General features: G+C 31.6%; 1 protein-coding gene across 5 annotated transcripts in view; it reads left to right on the forward strand.

Annotated features, from left to right (window-relative positions):
• Positions 1 to 15,379, forward strand: part of METTL15 (methyltransferase 15, mitochondrial 12S rRNA N4-cytidine) — a 150,950-nt gene that overhangs the window by 69,189 nt on the left and 66,382 nt on the right. For all 5 annotated transcript variants that reach the window (XM_039866132.1, XM_039866150.1, XM_039866142.1 and 2 more), the window contains exon 3: positions 4,262 to 4,398. In XM_039866132.1, coding sequence (XP_039722066.1) covers positions 4,262 to 4,398 — 137 coding nt within the window. The remainder of the gene's footprint in view (positions 1 to 4,261; positions 4,399 to 15,379) is intronic.

The raw sequence follows: 15,379 nt of genomic DNA on the forward strand, positions 1-15,379 counted from the left end.
AGGAGAACTGACCAGCAAATAAAAACTTGGTGCTCTAGTGATATACTACTATTAATAATGTTCATTAATAAATCAATTTGTAATATTAGGAATACATTGATGTTTAATGACTCTTAAAAATTGAACAGCTTGTGACTGTTTTATGTGGTTCTATGGTAATAGGTCTTACATCTTGAAGAGTATTCCTGAATTCATATGCACAGATGAGTATTGCTATCTTTATCATAGTTACCTTGGGAGGTTGAGCTCAGTTTTTCATATCGCATCACTAAATATATACTAAGCACCTACCACTGTGCACTGATGCTACTATATTCAATTGGAGGCAATGCTGGAGAATTGTAGTTGTGAATCTTCTCCTTCAAATGCTAGTTTATTTTTTAAATCATCTTCATTTCGATTCTGAGCCCCAGCTCCCTGTGCTGAAAGGCCATCAATCTCAGTCATCCACCTGAACCCATACACCATCCAGAGCTATGCAGAGGCCCTGCATCTTGTCACTTCTCTCATGCCACGCTTAGTTTCCCCTCAGATGCCTGTTGTTCTAATTTCTGCACACCCTCTGGGATCAAAGGTTCTGCTGCTTCTGTGCTATAGAGGGGCACAGAAATCTCTGGTAGCACTGGGGGCCCTGTGATTGAAGGTGCATCCTCCCTCAATTCATCACCTAGCCAGCTGCTGGAAGATTTCATCATCTCTCAGTCACTTCATCGTTCCTGTAGTTTCCTGGAACTTGTCCATCTTTTCCATGTTTCTTCTACCCAGTTTCAGAGAAATCTCTCTGTAGCCAGGATAACTAGCTTTCTTTCTGAGCTTCGTCTTTCTTTTTAATCTTAAAAGAGGGAAAGTTGACTTCAAATGATAAGATAGAAAATGTTTTCTTTTTCTGTCATGCAGAAATCTTTAAGAAACATACATTCTACAACTCTAAATACCTAGGCACCTGCTTGAAAAGGAGAATGAGGGAGGGAAAAAGATGGGGTGGGACGGGAGAGAGGGAGAGTGAGTGGGGCAGAGAGAGGGAGAGAGGAAGAGAAGCGGGAGGGGAGACAGAGAGAGAGAGAGAGAGAGAGAGAGAGAGAGAGAAGACACATGTCATTATCCTGCTACACAAAGAGAAAGACATCATTTTCAAGAGCCTAAATTCCAGCAGGAATGAGTGATTTATCAAAAAAAAAACACAATTTTTTTTTTTTGTATAATTTTGTTAAAGCCATTTCTGCTATGGTTCTTTGTCATGCCGTCCACTTTTTTTTCATATTTCTTTTGCTCCCTCCTTCCCTTGTCTCTTCATTTCCTTCAGAAAGAGCATAGAATTTAGAGTTGATGAGATTCTCTTTATCTCACCAGTAATATGATCTTAATCAATTTGCATTATCTCTTTGCACTGGACTTTTCTATTTGTAAAAATGTGGATGATTGCCACTCGTCTATATTTCCTTAAAGAGTTTTTGTTAGACCAAGTAGGAAAATATTTGTGCTTGGCAAACCACAAAACAGTGAACAAATATAGACTTTATTAGTTTAATGTGGAGTCAGAGTGATGTGAGGAAGAACACAGATAGTAGAGCTAGATACACCTATATTCAGTTCCCACATTTGTCATTTACTAGCTTAGTGTAATCTCAGTTCTGTATATGTAAAATCTAATAACACCTACCTCATGGTTCTAAGGAAGAAATAAGATAATCTTTATAAATCTCTGTGAGGTAAATAGGGGTATGTTTTAACCTCATTTATTAGATGAAGCAATTGAAGTTCAGAGAGTTAAAATGATCTGTCCAGGGTTATACAGGTGATAAGTGAAATTACCAAAATAAACTCTTGGTATCAGATATGGGCTTGGCTTTTTAGATAATTATATCAGGTAATTTCAGAGAAAGAGTTTGATATGTTTGGAGCATAAGCTATACATATGTATGTATATATAGATGAGATCCGTAGAAGGATTATTTTGAAATGTTCAGATTTATTTGTTCTTGTGCATTTGTTAAGCCAAAAAAAAAAATTTGTCCAATCTCTTTATTTTATTGTCAATTTGTACAAATTAAAAAAGTGTTCTTATGTTTAGGTAATGACCCAAAAGAAGGGGAAAACTAATTGACTCCCTTTTGAATTGTAGTGCAGGGTGATTCCCTATTATATTTGAATTTTATGTATATTAGAATTTTGAGCAATGTATATTAGAATCCTGAAAATGAAAGTTGATGGCTCTAATCAGCTATTAACTAGGGACGTTTGGTGAGGTTCATTTCTAGTTTTGTAAACCCCTGTTGTCTCTCACTTTTTGTTTTGTATTGACTGATAATAACAAAATTTTTTTCCTCTATGGAAACATCCTTGATTGTCACTATACCTTCAAGGGCATAATCATGATATATTAAAAAATAATCATGTAAATTATAATTACCATCTCACATTTTCTAGGATATTTTTAATGATGAGGATTTTTTCTTGTAAATATTGATTGGGACTTTCCTGGCTTGAGATAAAGTAATCATATGTAAATTATTTTATTTGGTATACTCTTAGTTTAAATTTAGAGATATAACAAGATTTAATGTTGGGCCATAACAAGAAAGTGGTTTACAGTTTTGCCTGGGAAAAGTTATTTATTTAAATTATGCTACACCCCTAGCAATCTTAAAACTGAGTTAAGGTATGGTAGAAAATTTTTACCTATTCATAGATCCTTATAAGGCGACTTTAAGTGTTATTTTAAAGATGCTGTTTAAAACGATGAAAAATATGTGTAGTTATGCCTTTTGTGCTAACAGTGATAGAAGTACAAGGTTAAGTTATGCTAACACATTTATGTTAAAAGGCAGTGCTTGTACGTTTTTACCACATTTACATCTCATATTTTACATCTCTCTTCTCAATTTTGATCAGAAGATTTTCGCCACGTTATTCTTTGAATTGCAGGCTAAATTTTCTAAGGATCTGATCAGAGGCTGAGACACAGCATGGTAGCCAGTAGCAAAAAAATCAAAGCATAATTATTCCTTGTTTCTGACCACTCTCCCTGAAATAAGTTATACCATGCAGGGCAGGGAAATGTTCAAATTTATTACAGGGATTTCTCTTCTGCAGTATACACATGGACTTTAAAAAGTTATATATTTAAATATTTTTAACAGTCTGGCTTATAGTGTATTTGTCATAGTATTCAGTATCATTGGCGTAATTGTTTTTACTTTTGCAATCACATTAAACTACGAGCATATCTTTGAGGGGAGGTGCTGAGAGTGTCTTCATTTCCAAATCAGCCACAATCAAGTAACTTGTTCGTACATATGTGTCTTTATGGTCCAGGTCTGGTTTCTTGCCTAGCTGTGACCTATTTTCTTTATAGTGTAGCCAAATAAAATATCCAAGGAGTAGATTGAGGTCCCATTAACTTTATTGTGTATCTAGAATGATCCAAGCATGTAAAGATACATTGTATCCCATACATTGTATCTTGTTGTCCTATCAAAATTATTACTGGAGAATCTTTCACTCTCAAAAGTGTCTTAGTTAAATGAGAAATTGTGTATCACTTTACCAATTAAGTAGGTATTGGTGGTGTCTCCTTTTTTCCTATACCTTTTTTTTTTTTTTTTTAAATCCTGGAGAAATCTAGAGACACTGGAATTTTAAGTAACTTTCCCTAAGATATATAGCTACTTAGTGGCAAAGCTAGAATTTACTCCAGGTGTTTTGATTTAAGCCTCGGGCTTTTCTTCCAGGTCGGATTGGTTAATCTGTCAATTTTCCAGGTTAGATTTTTAAAGATTTGTCCTCTTACTATTTATTGTTAGATATAGTCTCTCGCTCTCCCTATATTCTTGAATATCTGTATGTTTAATATAAGGCATTTAGAGAAATTGAGAAAAAGTGAGCCATACTAATTGTAAGCTATCTCTAAATGAAATTGTTGGAAATATCATTACCATCCAGGTGTTGGAAAGCATTAAAAAGCTAGCAGCACAACACTGTGGCCAGTTTGACCTCATGGAGTGAAATGTAAATTTGTCTTGAACTGGTCAGTCTGTACCAGCAATTATTGTTTTACTGATACTCTGATGAATTCTTTTAAACTGATCATTTATAATTGATCCAGATTTCATATATAACAAACTGAATTCTATGTAAATAATTATAAATGTTTTTCTATTTGCTATCAGCTCTGAAAATCACGTGCTGCTAGTAATTAAGGTAGCTAGCAAAAATAAGTTTTGTTCATGCTGTGGTAATTTTTTTTTTCTGTGTTGGCTAGATTTTTCTAGATATGACATTTGGTTCAGGAGGACACACAAGAGCCATTCTACAGAAGGAGTCAAATATTACTCTTTATGCCTTAGACAGAGACCCGACAGCTCATGTAATAGCTCAACAGCTCTCAGAATTGTATCCGTAAGTAATACTCTTATATAATTATTTAATTTTGGTGCTGAGTTTTATAGAGTTTAGTTTACTCTTTTGGAATTTGTTCTCCCGTGTCTGATGTTATACTTCATTCCATTAAGTATTTCCTACCCTGTATTCCTTAAAAGAATTAATGTAAATGATGTGTCTTTTTTTTTTTTTACCATTTTATTGTTATCAGAAAATAATGATATTCTGCATTTATTATTTCTGAAAAAATAAGAATAAATACAAAAATGACTTTTGGCTAAAATTTGAAGATGTTTTGAAATCCATCCATGAATAACATTTTGATAAATAACCTAAGTAAATTTGGAGCTATCTATTCCTCCATCAGAATTAGCGAGCTTTTACTTTAGAACTTCTTAAAAATGTAAAATATTGTCTTTATGAGTGGTGAAACCATCTTCCTTTAAGGAAAATTTAGAATTAATGAGTTAAGTCCCTATGCTATGGTGTTTAAAAGCCATCAGCCTGAAAAACAAAAATATGTTGGAGCTAAGATAACTATCTCCAAATACTATGTAAAAGACTATTTTCAGAAATGAGAATTGTTCTATTCTCTCATGCTCCAGAGATTGAAATCAAGAAAATAGAAGAAATTTCAGAGGTAAATTTTGACTTGATGTAAACTAGAGTTTTTACTAGTTGTAGCTGTCTAATAAGGAAAAGGTTTCTTTGGCGAGACTAAAAGTATGACCATAGAAAAGTTTAATCAAAGACTATAAACAGAATGTTGGATTACAATTCTAGCATAGTCTGTCTTCTGTCTCTCTCAGGTCCCAAACTCTTTGCAAATCTATTAGTGTGATTTATTCTCCCAATAAGTATGCAAATAAATTCACATAAATTTTTGTTTGCAAGATTGCAGGGTTCATGGAGTCCCTGAAACCCATTTGATCTCAAGTTATTTTCTTTTAAGAAATATATGAGGATGTGATTTAATAACATGGTACTAACTTTTTATTGTTTCAAATCTTTTCACTGTCATTCTGCAATGTTACTTAGATGCACCTTCCTTAAGATCTTGTACTTGGGCATTCATGTTTATGAAACAACTTAAGTGTTCACTTGATTATCACCTTAATATTCATAGAATGGGTATAGGTCTTCATTATATTTCACTATCATAGAAAAATTGAAAATTTTTAGATGCTGTTTGTAAAGGCAATAATTTCTAGTCCAGTTGTTCCAAGGTATCTTATTCCTTCAAATACCCTACTTTCTCAATGGAGCTTAAATGGTTATCAATTTTATCAGGTGTAATTTTTTACCTAACAGGAATCTCGAGGCTCTGTATTCTCTCTTTAGTTCACAGATGTGGAAACTATTAGCTAGATGGATTAAATGATTTGTTAGAAGGCATACATGATGTAATAGAAATAGAACTGGGACATGTATTCTGACCTGTCATATAATAATCTCATTTTATTAAATTATACTACTGTGGCTTAAATCTTATTGAGACATTTTTAATTCATCAACAAAATAGATCCTTTGCCAAACATAATAAGTTAAAGAACAATAAAATAAATCAAGAAGAAGGAATTAATTAATATACATAAAAGCTAGAATCAAAGAAACTAAAAATCCACAAATAAATAAATAAATAAATAAATAAATGGAGAAAAGATAAAGAAATCCCAAGTGATCACTGTTTGAAAATGAAAATAGCAAAATTCCTTTTTAGCCTGGTTGTTAAGGGGAAAAGAGAACAAAAATATATGATTAAATTTGCGAAAGAAGACCAACCATAGACACAAGATAATTTAATCATAAGATATTACAATTACAATTCTGTTGTAACATGAAACCTAGGTGAAATAAATGATGTCCTAGGAAAATATAAATTATTAAAACTGACTCAGTAATTATAAAACTCAAATAAGTCACTAACATAAAAGAGGTTAGAAAGGTAACTAAAGTACATAGGAAAATGTACCATGACCAGATTTGCAGTTGTTATCGAGCTATTAAAAATAGAAAAGAGTATTGCCTTTTACTCTAGTCCTGACCATCGTAAATACAGAAAGTTCTTTCAATTATTTTACATTGAATCTAGCATAGATTTAATACCTATTCTTGCTGGAGATAGTATAAAATAAAAAAGAGAAAGAGCCCAACCTCACTGAAATATATAAATGCAAAATTCAAAAGGAAATACTAGTATATTTAATTTACACATTGTTTAATTAAAAGATTACTATCTATAGGAATGGATCCATATCGGACAATCAATGATAGCTTGGTAAACATGGCAATGATCATATAGCTATTCTTATTAAAATCTCTAAGTTAAACAAATATAAGTAAACTACTTAAATGTAAAATATTCAATTGTTTCCCCAAACGATGAAATACTATAACAATTTAAGTCAAAATCAGGATGTAAATATGGATTAACTTCTATAAACATTTTAATCAATGTTTTAGGAAGGTCTGGCAGAAGTAATTAAGACACTAAAGAGAGGTCGAAATATCTCTAATAATGATTTGACTGAATACTTAAAAACTCAAAAGACTTGTAAAATTATTAAGATGGTTAGATAAAAATTTAAAAATATACTCTAATAGTAAATACCTATATCTTCTTATTGAAAAGCATACAAGATCTGAACAAAAGGGAAAATGTATTTGTTTTGGGGCAAAACAAACTAATGCTTTTTTAAATGTCAGCTCCTAAAACTCATAGATGCATTTAATGTACTTCCAGGAAGTATCTTAATTGATATTAGCTTAACTGATGTATGTTTTGTCTTGTTTTTTTTTTTTTTTTTTTAGACTGGATAATATAATCTTAAGCATATATGTTGGGGGGAGTAACAAGATTTTGGGGAGTGGGGGGGAAGTAAGAGGAAACTTGTCTTACCAGATGTCAGATCATACTATAAAATCACTGTAACGAAATCAATATGATATTGGCATAAGAATAGGCAAGTTGATTACTGGAGGAGAGAATCCAGATCTACTTTATAAAATAATTTAAAAGGAAGCAAATATATTTTAATTCATTGAGAAAATAGTGCATGCTTAAATAAATGGTATTGGTGCAATGCCTATCAAACTTCAACAAAATAAAATGGACCCCTATTTTAAATCAAATTCAAAAACGACTTCCAGATAAAGTAAAAATATATGAAAAGTTGAAAATAAAAGTCCTAAGTAAAATTGAAGAGGTTATACACAATCTAAGGGTAAGAAACTTTAAATCAATACTAGAAATCATAAGTCTACAAAACTAAGTAGAAATACCTAATTATAAAATTTTAAAAACATATGGTAAAAAGTTAATATTTTAATATGTAATAATATATTACATATTAAAATATAATTTTATAGTAAATTATGTTAAATACATAATGGTATATTAATAGATAATAATAAAATACTTAATATTATGTCTAATACATAAAAATATATGGCAATAAATTTAATAAACTTTTTTCCAAACAATTAATTTGGAAAAGAAATATTAATAATATAGAGGATAAGAAAAGGATTGATGTTATAGGGGAAAAAATATTTTTTCCCTTTACCCTCCTAGTTCTCAGCTGGGACCTCTATAACAAAAGAAAGATTAAAAATAGAAAAGCATTTAAATTTATTTAATGTAAGTTTTACATGACACAAGGAGCCTTTATAAAGAAATGACCTGAAGAACAGTTAAAACTGAGCATTTTTATATTAGGTTTGATGAAGAGTGGAAAGTTATGGAAAAATATTGCAGGACAAAGGGTATGAGCTAAGTTTAGTAAACTGAGGGAAATATAGCAAGTCCCATTCATTCAGATTCCTTTCATCCCTTCATCTTCAGAGATAAGGAGTCTTCTTTCCTCTGGGTATAGGGAGGCTGTCTTTCACATGAGACCCACTTCAGGGGAAAAGAAGTTTCTTAAGTAGGTCAGAGGGTTTTCTGATTTACTTCAGAAAATTCTTCCTTCATGTACCACTTCTCAAATTCCTTCGGTTTAAAATTTTCAATATGCCAAGGTGCCATATTTTGAGTTATCATGCCCTGAACCCCATCGTTGTTTATCATATAAGAAGAATTTTTTCAAAACTGATAAGACAACAAAATCCAGTTTGAAAAATGGGCAAAGTTATAGAAAGGCAATTCATAGAAGACTGAGGTGTGAAAGGATTCTCCACATCAGTAGCAGTGGTTAGGGAAATGAATTAAAAATAATAATTATATAAATACTTTATACTTAGACTGGAAAGACTTCTAATTTTGAAAGTGAGGATATAGGGAAGAAGATATTCATTTTTCATGGACATTTGTTAATTTTAAAAATAATACGTAACCTGCTTAGAATCTATTCATTCTAAATAAAAGAATCACTATTTAAGGAAACATATTCTTAGACTTTTTACAGACTTTATATATGCATTGTTTGTGTATATAATGAGAACTTGAGAAAGATGGAATTAGTGGTGGGAGAAAGTATGGAGAAAGGGAAAACAATGTTTAAAAAACTAAACCCAGAGATCATATTATCACATCTCTGCAAATGTATGTAAAGTAGAAAATACCAAGCAATACTCTACATTGCTTATGAAGACCTACATATGTAGTTATGGTATAAAAATATGCATGAGAAAGAAAAACACAAATTCAGGCCAGGGATTATTCCTGGGGATAATGAATGGATGAATGGTTGATTGGTTTTCCAATGGATAGGCAGATTAGATTGATTGTCTTCTTAAAAATACATATGTAATTACAACTTATAGTACAGTACACAATATAGGAAGTATTTAGTCATTTCAATGTGAACATCTTTTTAGGAAATATAGTAATTTCTTTCTTTCATTTATTTATTTTGCTGTTGTGAAAGAGGAGCATTATGTTTCTCCTGAAAAATCCCATGTTCTTTACTCTGTCAAAACTAAGTCAAAAATAGAAACTAACGTTTTCACAGAAAACTAAGCAATTCATAGGAAGGCTGAATTTTAGGCTAACACATTTTAGCTCTTTCAGAAAAGATGACATGTCAGATCACCTGTTGTTTGAAAACTGAAACTTTTCCCCATTGCCTCTGAAGACTGTACAAGAGGAAACACATTTAAATTGGAGCAATGGGGTATTGGCTGACTTTTACCACTTTGGAAGACAGCTGCTATAGAACAATTTTTTACATTTTTTTTCACTGAATTTAGGAATAATATGTGCTCCATATACTCAGTTCAGAAAATACAGCCATATATAAAGGAAAAAAGTCATAATTGATTCTATCATTTGACTATAATTTTAGGCAATTTTGAAATGTAATATACTGTTATTTTCAACAGTTTATAAAGGTGAATGCGTTCATCGGGGTAAATTTATAACATGTAGAAAAATGTAAAGAAAAAAATTAAACCCACTTATAATTCCATCACCTTAATCAGCAGTAATGATTTTGTGTATTTCATTCTATTTTTTTAATTGTCAGTATTTTATTATATTATATGTACTATTTCTTGTTTGAACTTTCTTGGGTAGTTTTGCTTTTTATATTTCTAAAATGTTAGCATATCTTGGACAATCTTAATTGCATTAGATACATAATTTAGAAAGAATTGACATCTTTATTTTGCTCCCAATCCAGAAGCATGATATGTCTTTCCATTTATTACAGTATTTTGTTTCTTTTTAAATATTTTTATTAAAATGACAAAATACAGAAAAGTGCTGAGAAGAAATTAAAATAATTCATAATCACACCACTAATATTAAGTTTTGTATATTTCCTTTAAATCATTTTGATTGTATATGTATATGCATTCATATATGCATACATATATATTTTATAAAGGTTGATTCTACTTATACCTTATCAGCACATTCATATTTCTTAAATTATGTTAAAGAATAATTTAGTTAGTTGTAGAATATTTCCTTTATGTCATTATAACTTAATTTATTAGAATTCTAGTTCTAATCTAACCTTATCTGCATTCATATCACTCTATTTTAAATCTTTCTATGCTATATTATTTTAGATGTACTTCCTGTAAACAAATACCAGATGTACTTTATGTAAACAAAACTGAGTATGTTTTCTTTAAAAGAGTAATTAAATCAGGATATGCTTGCTCTTTCTATGTTACCTTGTTTTATATTTTCTGTTTTTGTGTTTTATTGAAATTTTCTTTAGCTTTAAAAAAATTTTTGGTCTATTATACATGTATATATATATTTGGTTTTGCCTTTTCTCTAGAAGTTTTGATGACATACCTTTTATTTTTTAATTTACTGGCTGATGTTAGTATTTTTTAAGATTAAAAGTATTTAAACACTTTTTATAAAGTATGCAGAATAAAATAATATTTATTGATGGACCACCCCATGTAAGGTAAGAAATTAACACTCTCATTTTTATTTTCCTTTCCTTTTACCCCTTTTCTTTACTTTTAAAATATTATTTTGGATCTCAGAAATTAATATCTACTATTACGATAATTATTAGTTAGCAGTTGCATTCTTTGGCATTCTTATCTAAAATAATCACTTATATATATAAATTCATTTAATTTGTTTCAGTGTACCCACTTGCCTTCTTATAATACTACAAACCTCATTTTGAGTTCTTTCCGTGGGTTCATGTCTCTGTCAATATATTACATCTTCAAGTAGTTTTTCTATGAATATGTGACAGAGAACCATCTCTGCCTTTGTTTACCTGAGACTGTTACTCATGGTTTTTTTCATGGGCAGTAACTTGATTTAGTATAACATTTTGGGAATTTTATAGATGTTACTCTTTTCCTTCTTCCATTAGTGTTGGGTAGAAGTCTGAGGACAACCCAGTTTATTTTTTCTTTTTCTAGGTAATCTCTTTCTCACTCTTCCACAACCAGGCTGTATGTTTACTAGATATATTTCTTTGAACATTTTTGTTATTCATAAATTTCACTAAGAAATATTACTCATTGGTTTCTTTTCATTAGTTTTTCATGTTCTCTGAACAGTTTTGGCCTGTGGCTCAGGTCTTTTCTCTATGAAGGAGTTTTTGTGTTAGTTAGCCCCCACTCTTTTTTCTGTTTTTTATTCTATGGATACTTGTTTGTTTGTTTGTTTTTGAGTTGTATTATCTTTTCTGCATGACCTTTATATCCTCTCTTAGTGCTTTCTGCTATTTTTACTTTGCCTCAGTATTCTGGGAAATCTCCTTAAGGTTATTCTATGTGTTACAGATTTTGTTTTCTATGGTTCGATTATGGTTTTTACTACTTGTTCAATTTAATTCGGCTGTTGAAAGTTATCTTTTCTTGCAACTGTATTTGTTGACCTGTTCTTTTTGCCAATACCTTTTTATTTCCTCTCATTCTGTCATCTCTTTTTTATATTTTAATTCAGTCAGCTTTCTTGAAATTTATGAAATCTAAAGTATATGCATTCTTAACTTTCGTTTTTTGTAATACATCTTTTTTCAAAAGTGTGCTTTTGCTCTATATCTTGAGTACAAAGTTCCTTTTTTTTTTCTTTTTATTTTCCGGGATCTTTTCATAGGTTCCATCTTGGTTGAATATTTCTTAGTTTTTATTATTTGGACAGATTTTCCTTTTACCTGCTCATTGTTCAGTCATGTGGACTGAAATCTTCACTTCAGATTTTAAGCTAGAAAATTATTTGAGGTATATAGTCTCTTATTGCAAAAAATCTTAGCATTTGGGACTTTTCTAGAATCTGCCAATGGGAAAAGGGTTCTATTTTCTTATTCCTACCAGAGAATGCAATTTAAAAGAGCGACTGCTCTCATAATACTTCTGTGGCTCTTCCAGCCTTCTCATTCTAGAGAGATTCTTCATATCCAAGGCACATTTTGATAGCACCTATCCACTTCTGTCCTTAGTGTTATTTTATTATATGAATTGTAATCTCTAAATGAATGTAGTAATGTAGGTATTGGTGGCTGGATATGAAGAGGTGGTGGGTAAAATGGCCCCAATAGCCTCAGAGTATTCCTATTTGCATAGTTTAAATGATTCCTATCAACACAGCGTTCTCTTGTGTCTCTGAGTCAATCGATGTGGATGGAACATTCTTAACCTTTTAACTAACTGAATCAAGGTCTAATCTTACCATTGGTAAAAAGAGATATTTCTTCTGTATTCTGCCACATCCTTGAGGAACATTTTTAGTTATTGATACTATTTGACCTTCCACTCTTTTGTTTGTTTTCAGAGAAGATTGAATAGGTATCAATAGCTGGCCTCCATGTTTTCCATTAAAGTTTGCTTCATGTCCATTAAATTGGAGTTACAAGTACATTTCTCGTATGATGTATCTGTTCTCAATTACCCATATGATCTATTCTAAGTTGTGTAGTCTTTTCTCTAGCATTTGAAGTTTACTATTTACTTTCTCTTCCTTTTAAGTCACAACTTGTTATTTTTAGTTAAATTCACACAAGAAGCCAGGACAAAAGCAAGTCTAGAGCTCATGGCTTCAGGCCTGCTACTTGTGTTCTTTCTAACACACTGCAATATTATAGTAGAAGCAATTTAGTCACATTCTCTAGCAGAGTCAGGACTCAAACCTAGGCATCTTGTCTCCAGGGCCAATGTAAAAATTATGTAAAGGAATACACTATCCTAAACAGTCCTATCTACCTAAAATTTAGACTGCCAGGATATGATATGAGACACAGCTGTTATTAATCTTACTAACCATAGGAGGTCAGTTCTGCTATGCACTGTCAAAGTGAAAGAATTTTTATAAATATAAACAAGCATAAAAAAAAATACGACTTGGAAAAACTTACTAGATCATTTTGAACTATTGATGATGGTCTGTCACCTTTTCACTATTTTGGGTAATACAAATATAACTAAAACGGGATGTTGTATTTCACTCCACTGAATACTATTAAATCCAACCTTTGCCCAAGGGATATCAGCCTTGCCAGGTGAAGGTGTTTGTGGAGGTAAAAATACTCTCTAGTTTATTAAACATTTAGTTCCAAGGCTTGAGAAAACATATGTTGTACCAAGTGGTTTTCAGGTGGTCTCACAGTTCTAGTGGCTCCAACAAGATTGGGACATATAGTCCATGCCTTCATGGGGCTTATGATATAAATGGAAATAGGAAACAGATAGTTTCACAATTAATTATTTAATTGCAATTGTGGGCATAGCTAAGAATGACTATAATGTTTTAAGAGCAATATGAGTATAATATGTACTAAGAGCAATATGTCCTAATCTAGTCTAGAACATCTGGAAAGACTATGTACGTATGTGAATTCAAGTCAGGATCTGAAGGTAGGTGAAGAAGGAAGGATAGTGGAGCGAGAGAAAGAGAGCATTTATAGTATAGAACAGAATATTCAAAGATCTTTAACAGAAAAGAGAATGTAATATTGAAGAGACTATAAAGCCAGCCATGTGAATAAATGAGAGAGAGAGAGAGAGGATGATTTGCTGGCAAAGTAACTAGGGCCAGGTTATATAGGACAGGACATTGTTAAGGATTTGGATTTTATCTTAAGAGCAATGGGAAGGAACCACACTGTTTGAAGTAGGGAACTGACATGATCATATTTACATTTCTAACAGATTATTCTGCCTGCTGTATGAAGAAGGGGTCGGAGGTGGGTAAAATTGGAAATGATTCAGTTAGGCCAGTTAAAAGGCTAGGAATTGCTGCTCTGTGTGAAAGCTGATGGTGGATGGGGCTTGAAGATTTTCTTTTCCTGATTGTCATATTGGAAATTCTACTTTGCTTTAAGGTCTCTGAATTTTAATGGGATTCTGAAAGAGTAAAATCGTTCATTTCGAGGTAAAATTATGTTGCATGTTTATAGATGAAATTGAAGTTGATATTGTGACAACGAATTTTGAAAGACTCTTCAAGAATTCCCACTTATCTGACTTGGCCAAAATAGGGAAGGAAACAAGGAATAAGCAAATCCAATCCTGCCATGTTCCCACATCCTGCAGTGTATTTGTATTGGTGTAATCAGTTGTTAGGGTCTTTCAGTTCTCCCTAAAGTCTTGGCAACTTTAATAGCTGACCTCACTTTTCCTTCACCATATAGCTCCGGAGTCAGTCTGTTTCTTTTTTGAATTTGAGCTCTGCCATTTACTCACTGTAAAACCTCGGATAAATTACTTAACCTCTCTATTACTCAATTTCCTTATCTTTAAGATGAGGATAATAATAGTAGCTACCTCCTAGGAAGGTTGTGAGGATTGAACCTAGAACACTGGTTAATATATCCTTTCAGCGAGTCATGAAATCATTTTATTGAGTCTTAATCAGCATTTTATATAATGGAATGGAATAGAGTAGGAATTATAATAGTCGATAACATAAAGTTAAATTAAATATCATTTCCCAGGAAGTAATATGTATATATATAGACACTATATGTATACATGTATACATATATGTATAGATTTCTGACTTGTATCTTGATGAAAATTTTTTCAAAAACTACTGTCCTGTATGACTACATGTCACATGTTTGTTCACATTGTATACTAAATGTTCATTGAAGACAGAAACTTTGTCCAGTCATGTCCATATCCCTAGAACCTAGCTTTGTGTTTGGAATATACATGGAAGTTACAAGTGTTTGTTTATGGTTCAAACAAAACAGAAACCAGTGGTGCGTATGACAGTTATACTTTCTAGGACCCTGTCTGGAAACCCCAGTCTACCTAGAGAATTAGAACCCACTGAAACTGCCGCCCTTGACTCTATACTTTTTCTGTCTTATAATGAATGAGATAGAATCTGAAATATAGACACTGACTGTGAAGAAAGAACCCATGGTTGGGAGTAGAATAGAGTTTTAGAGTAAGACATAAAAGCATAATATCCGTAATCAAAACATTTATGGTGTATGGCAGAAAATAAACTAACTTTTCTCCTGATTTGAGATTATAATAATACAGACTGTTCCCTATTTAAAATGGTTTGACTTGTGATTTTTCAACTTTATACTGTATGATACTCTCTTGTGATGGTGGGCTGTGA

The sequence above is a fragment of the Pteropus medius genome, unplaced genomic scaffold, assembly GCF_902729225.1.
Source record: "Pteropus medius unplaced genomic scaffold, Ma_sr-lr_union100, whole genome shotgun sequence".
Lineage (NCBI taxonomy): Eukaryota > Metazoa > Chordata > Mammalia > Chiroptera > Pteropodidae > Pteropus > Pteropus medius.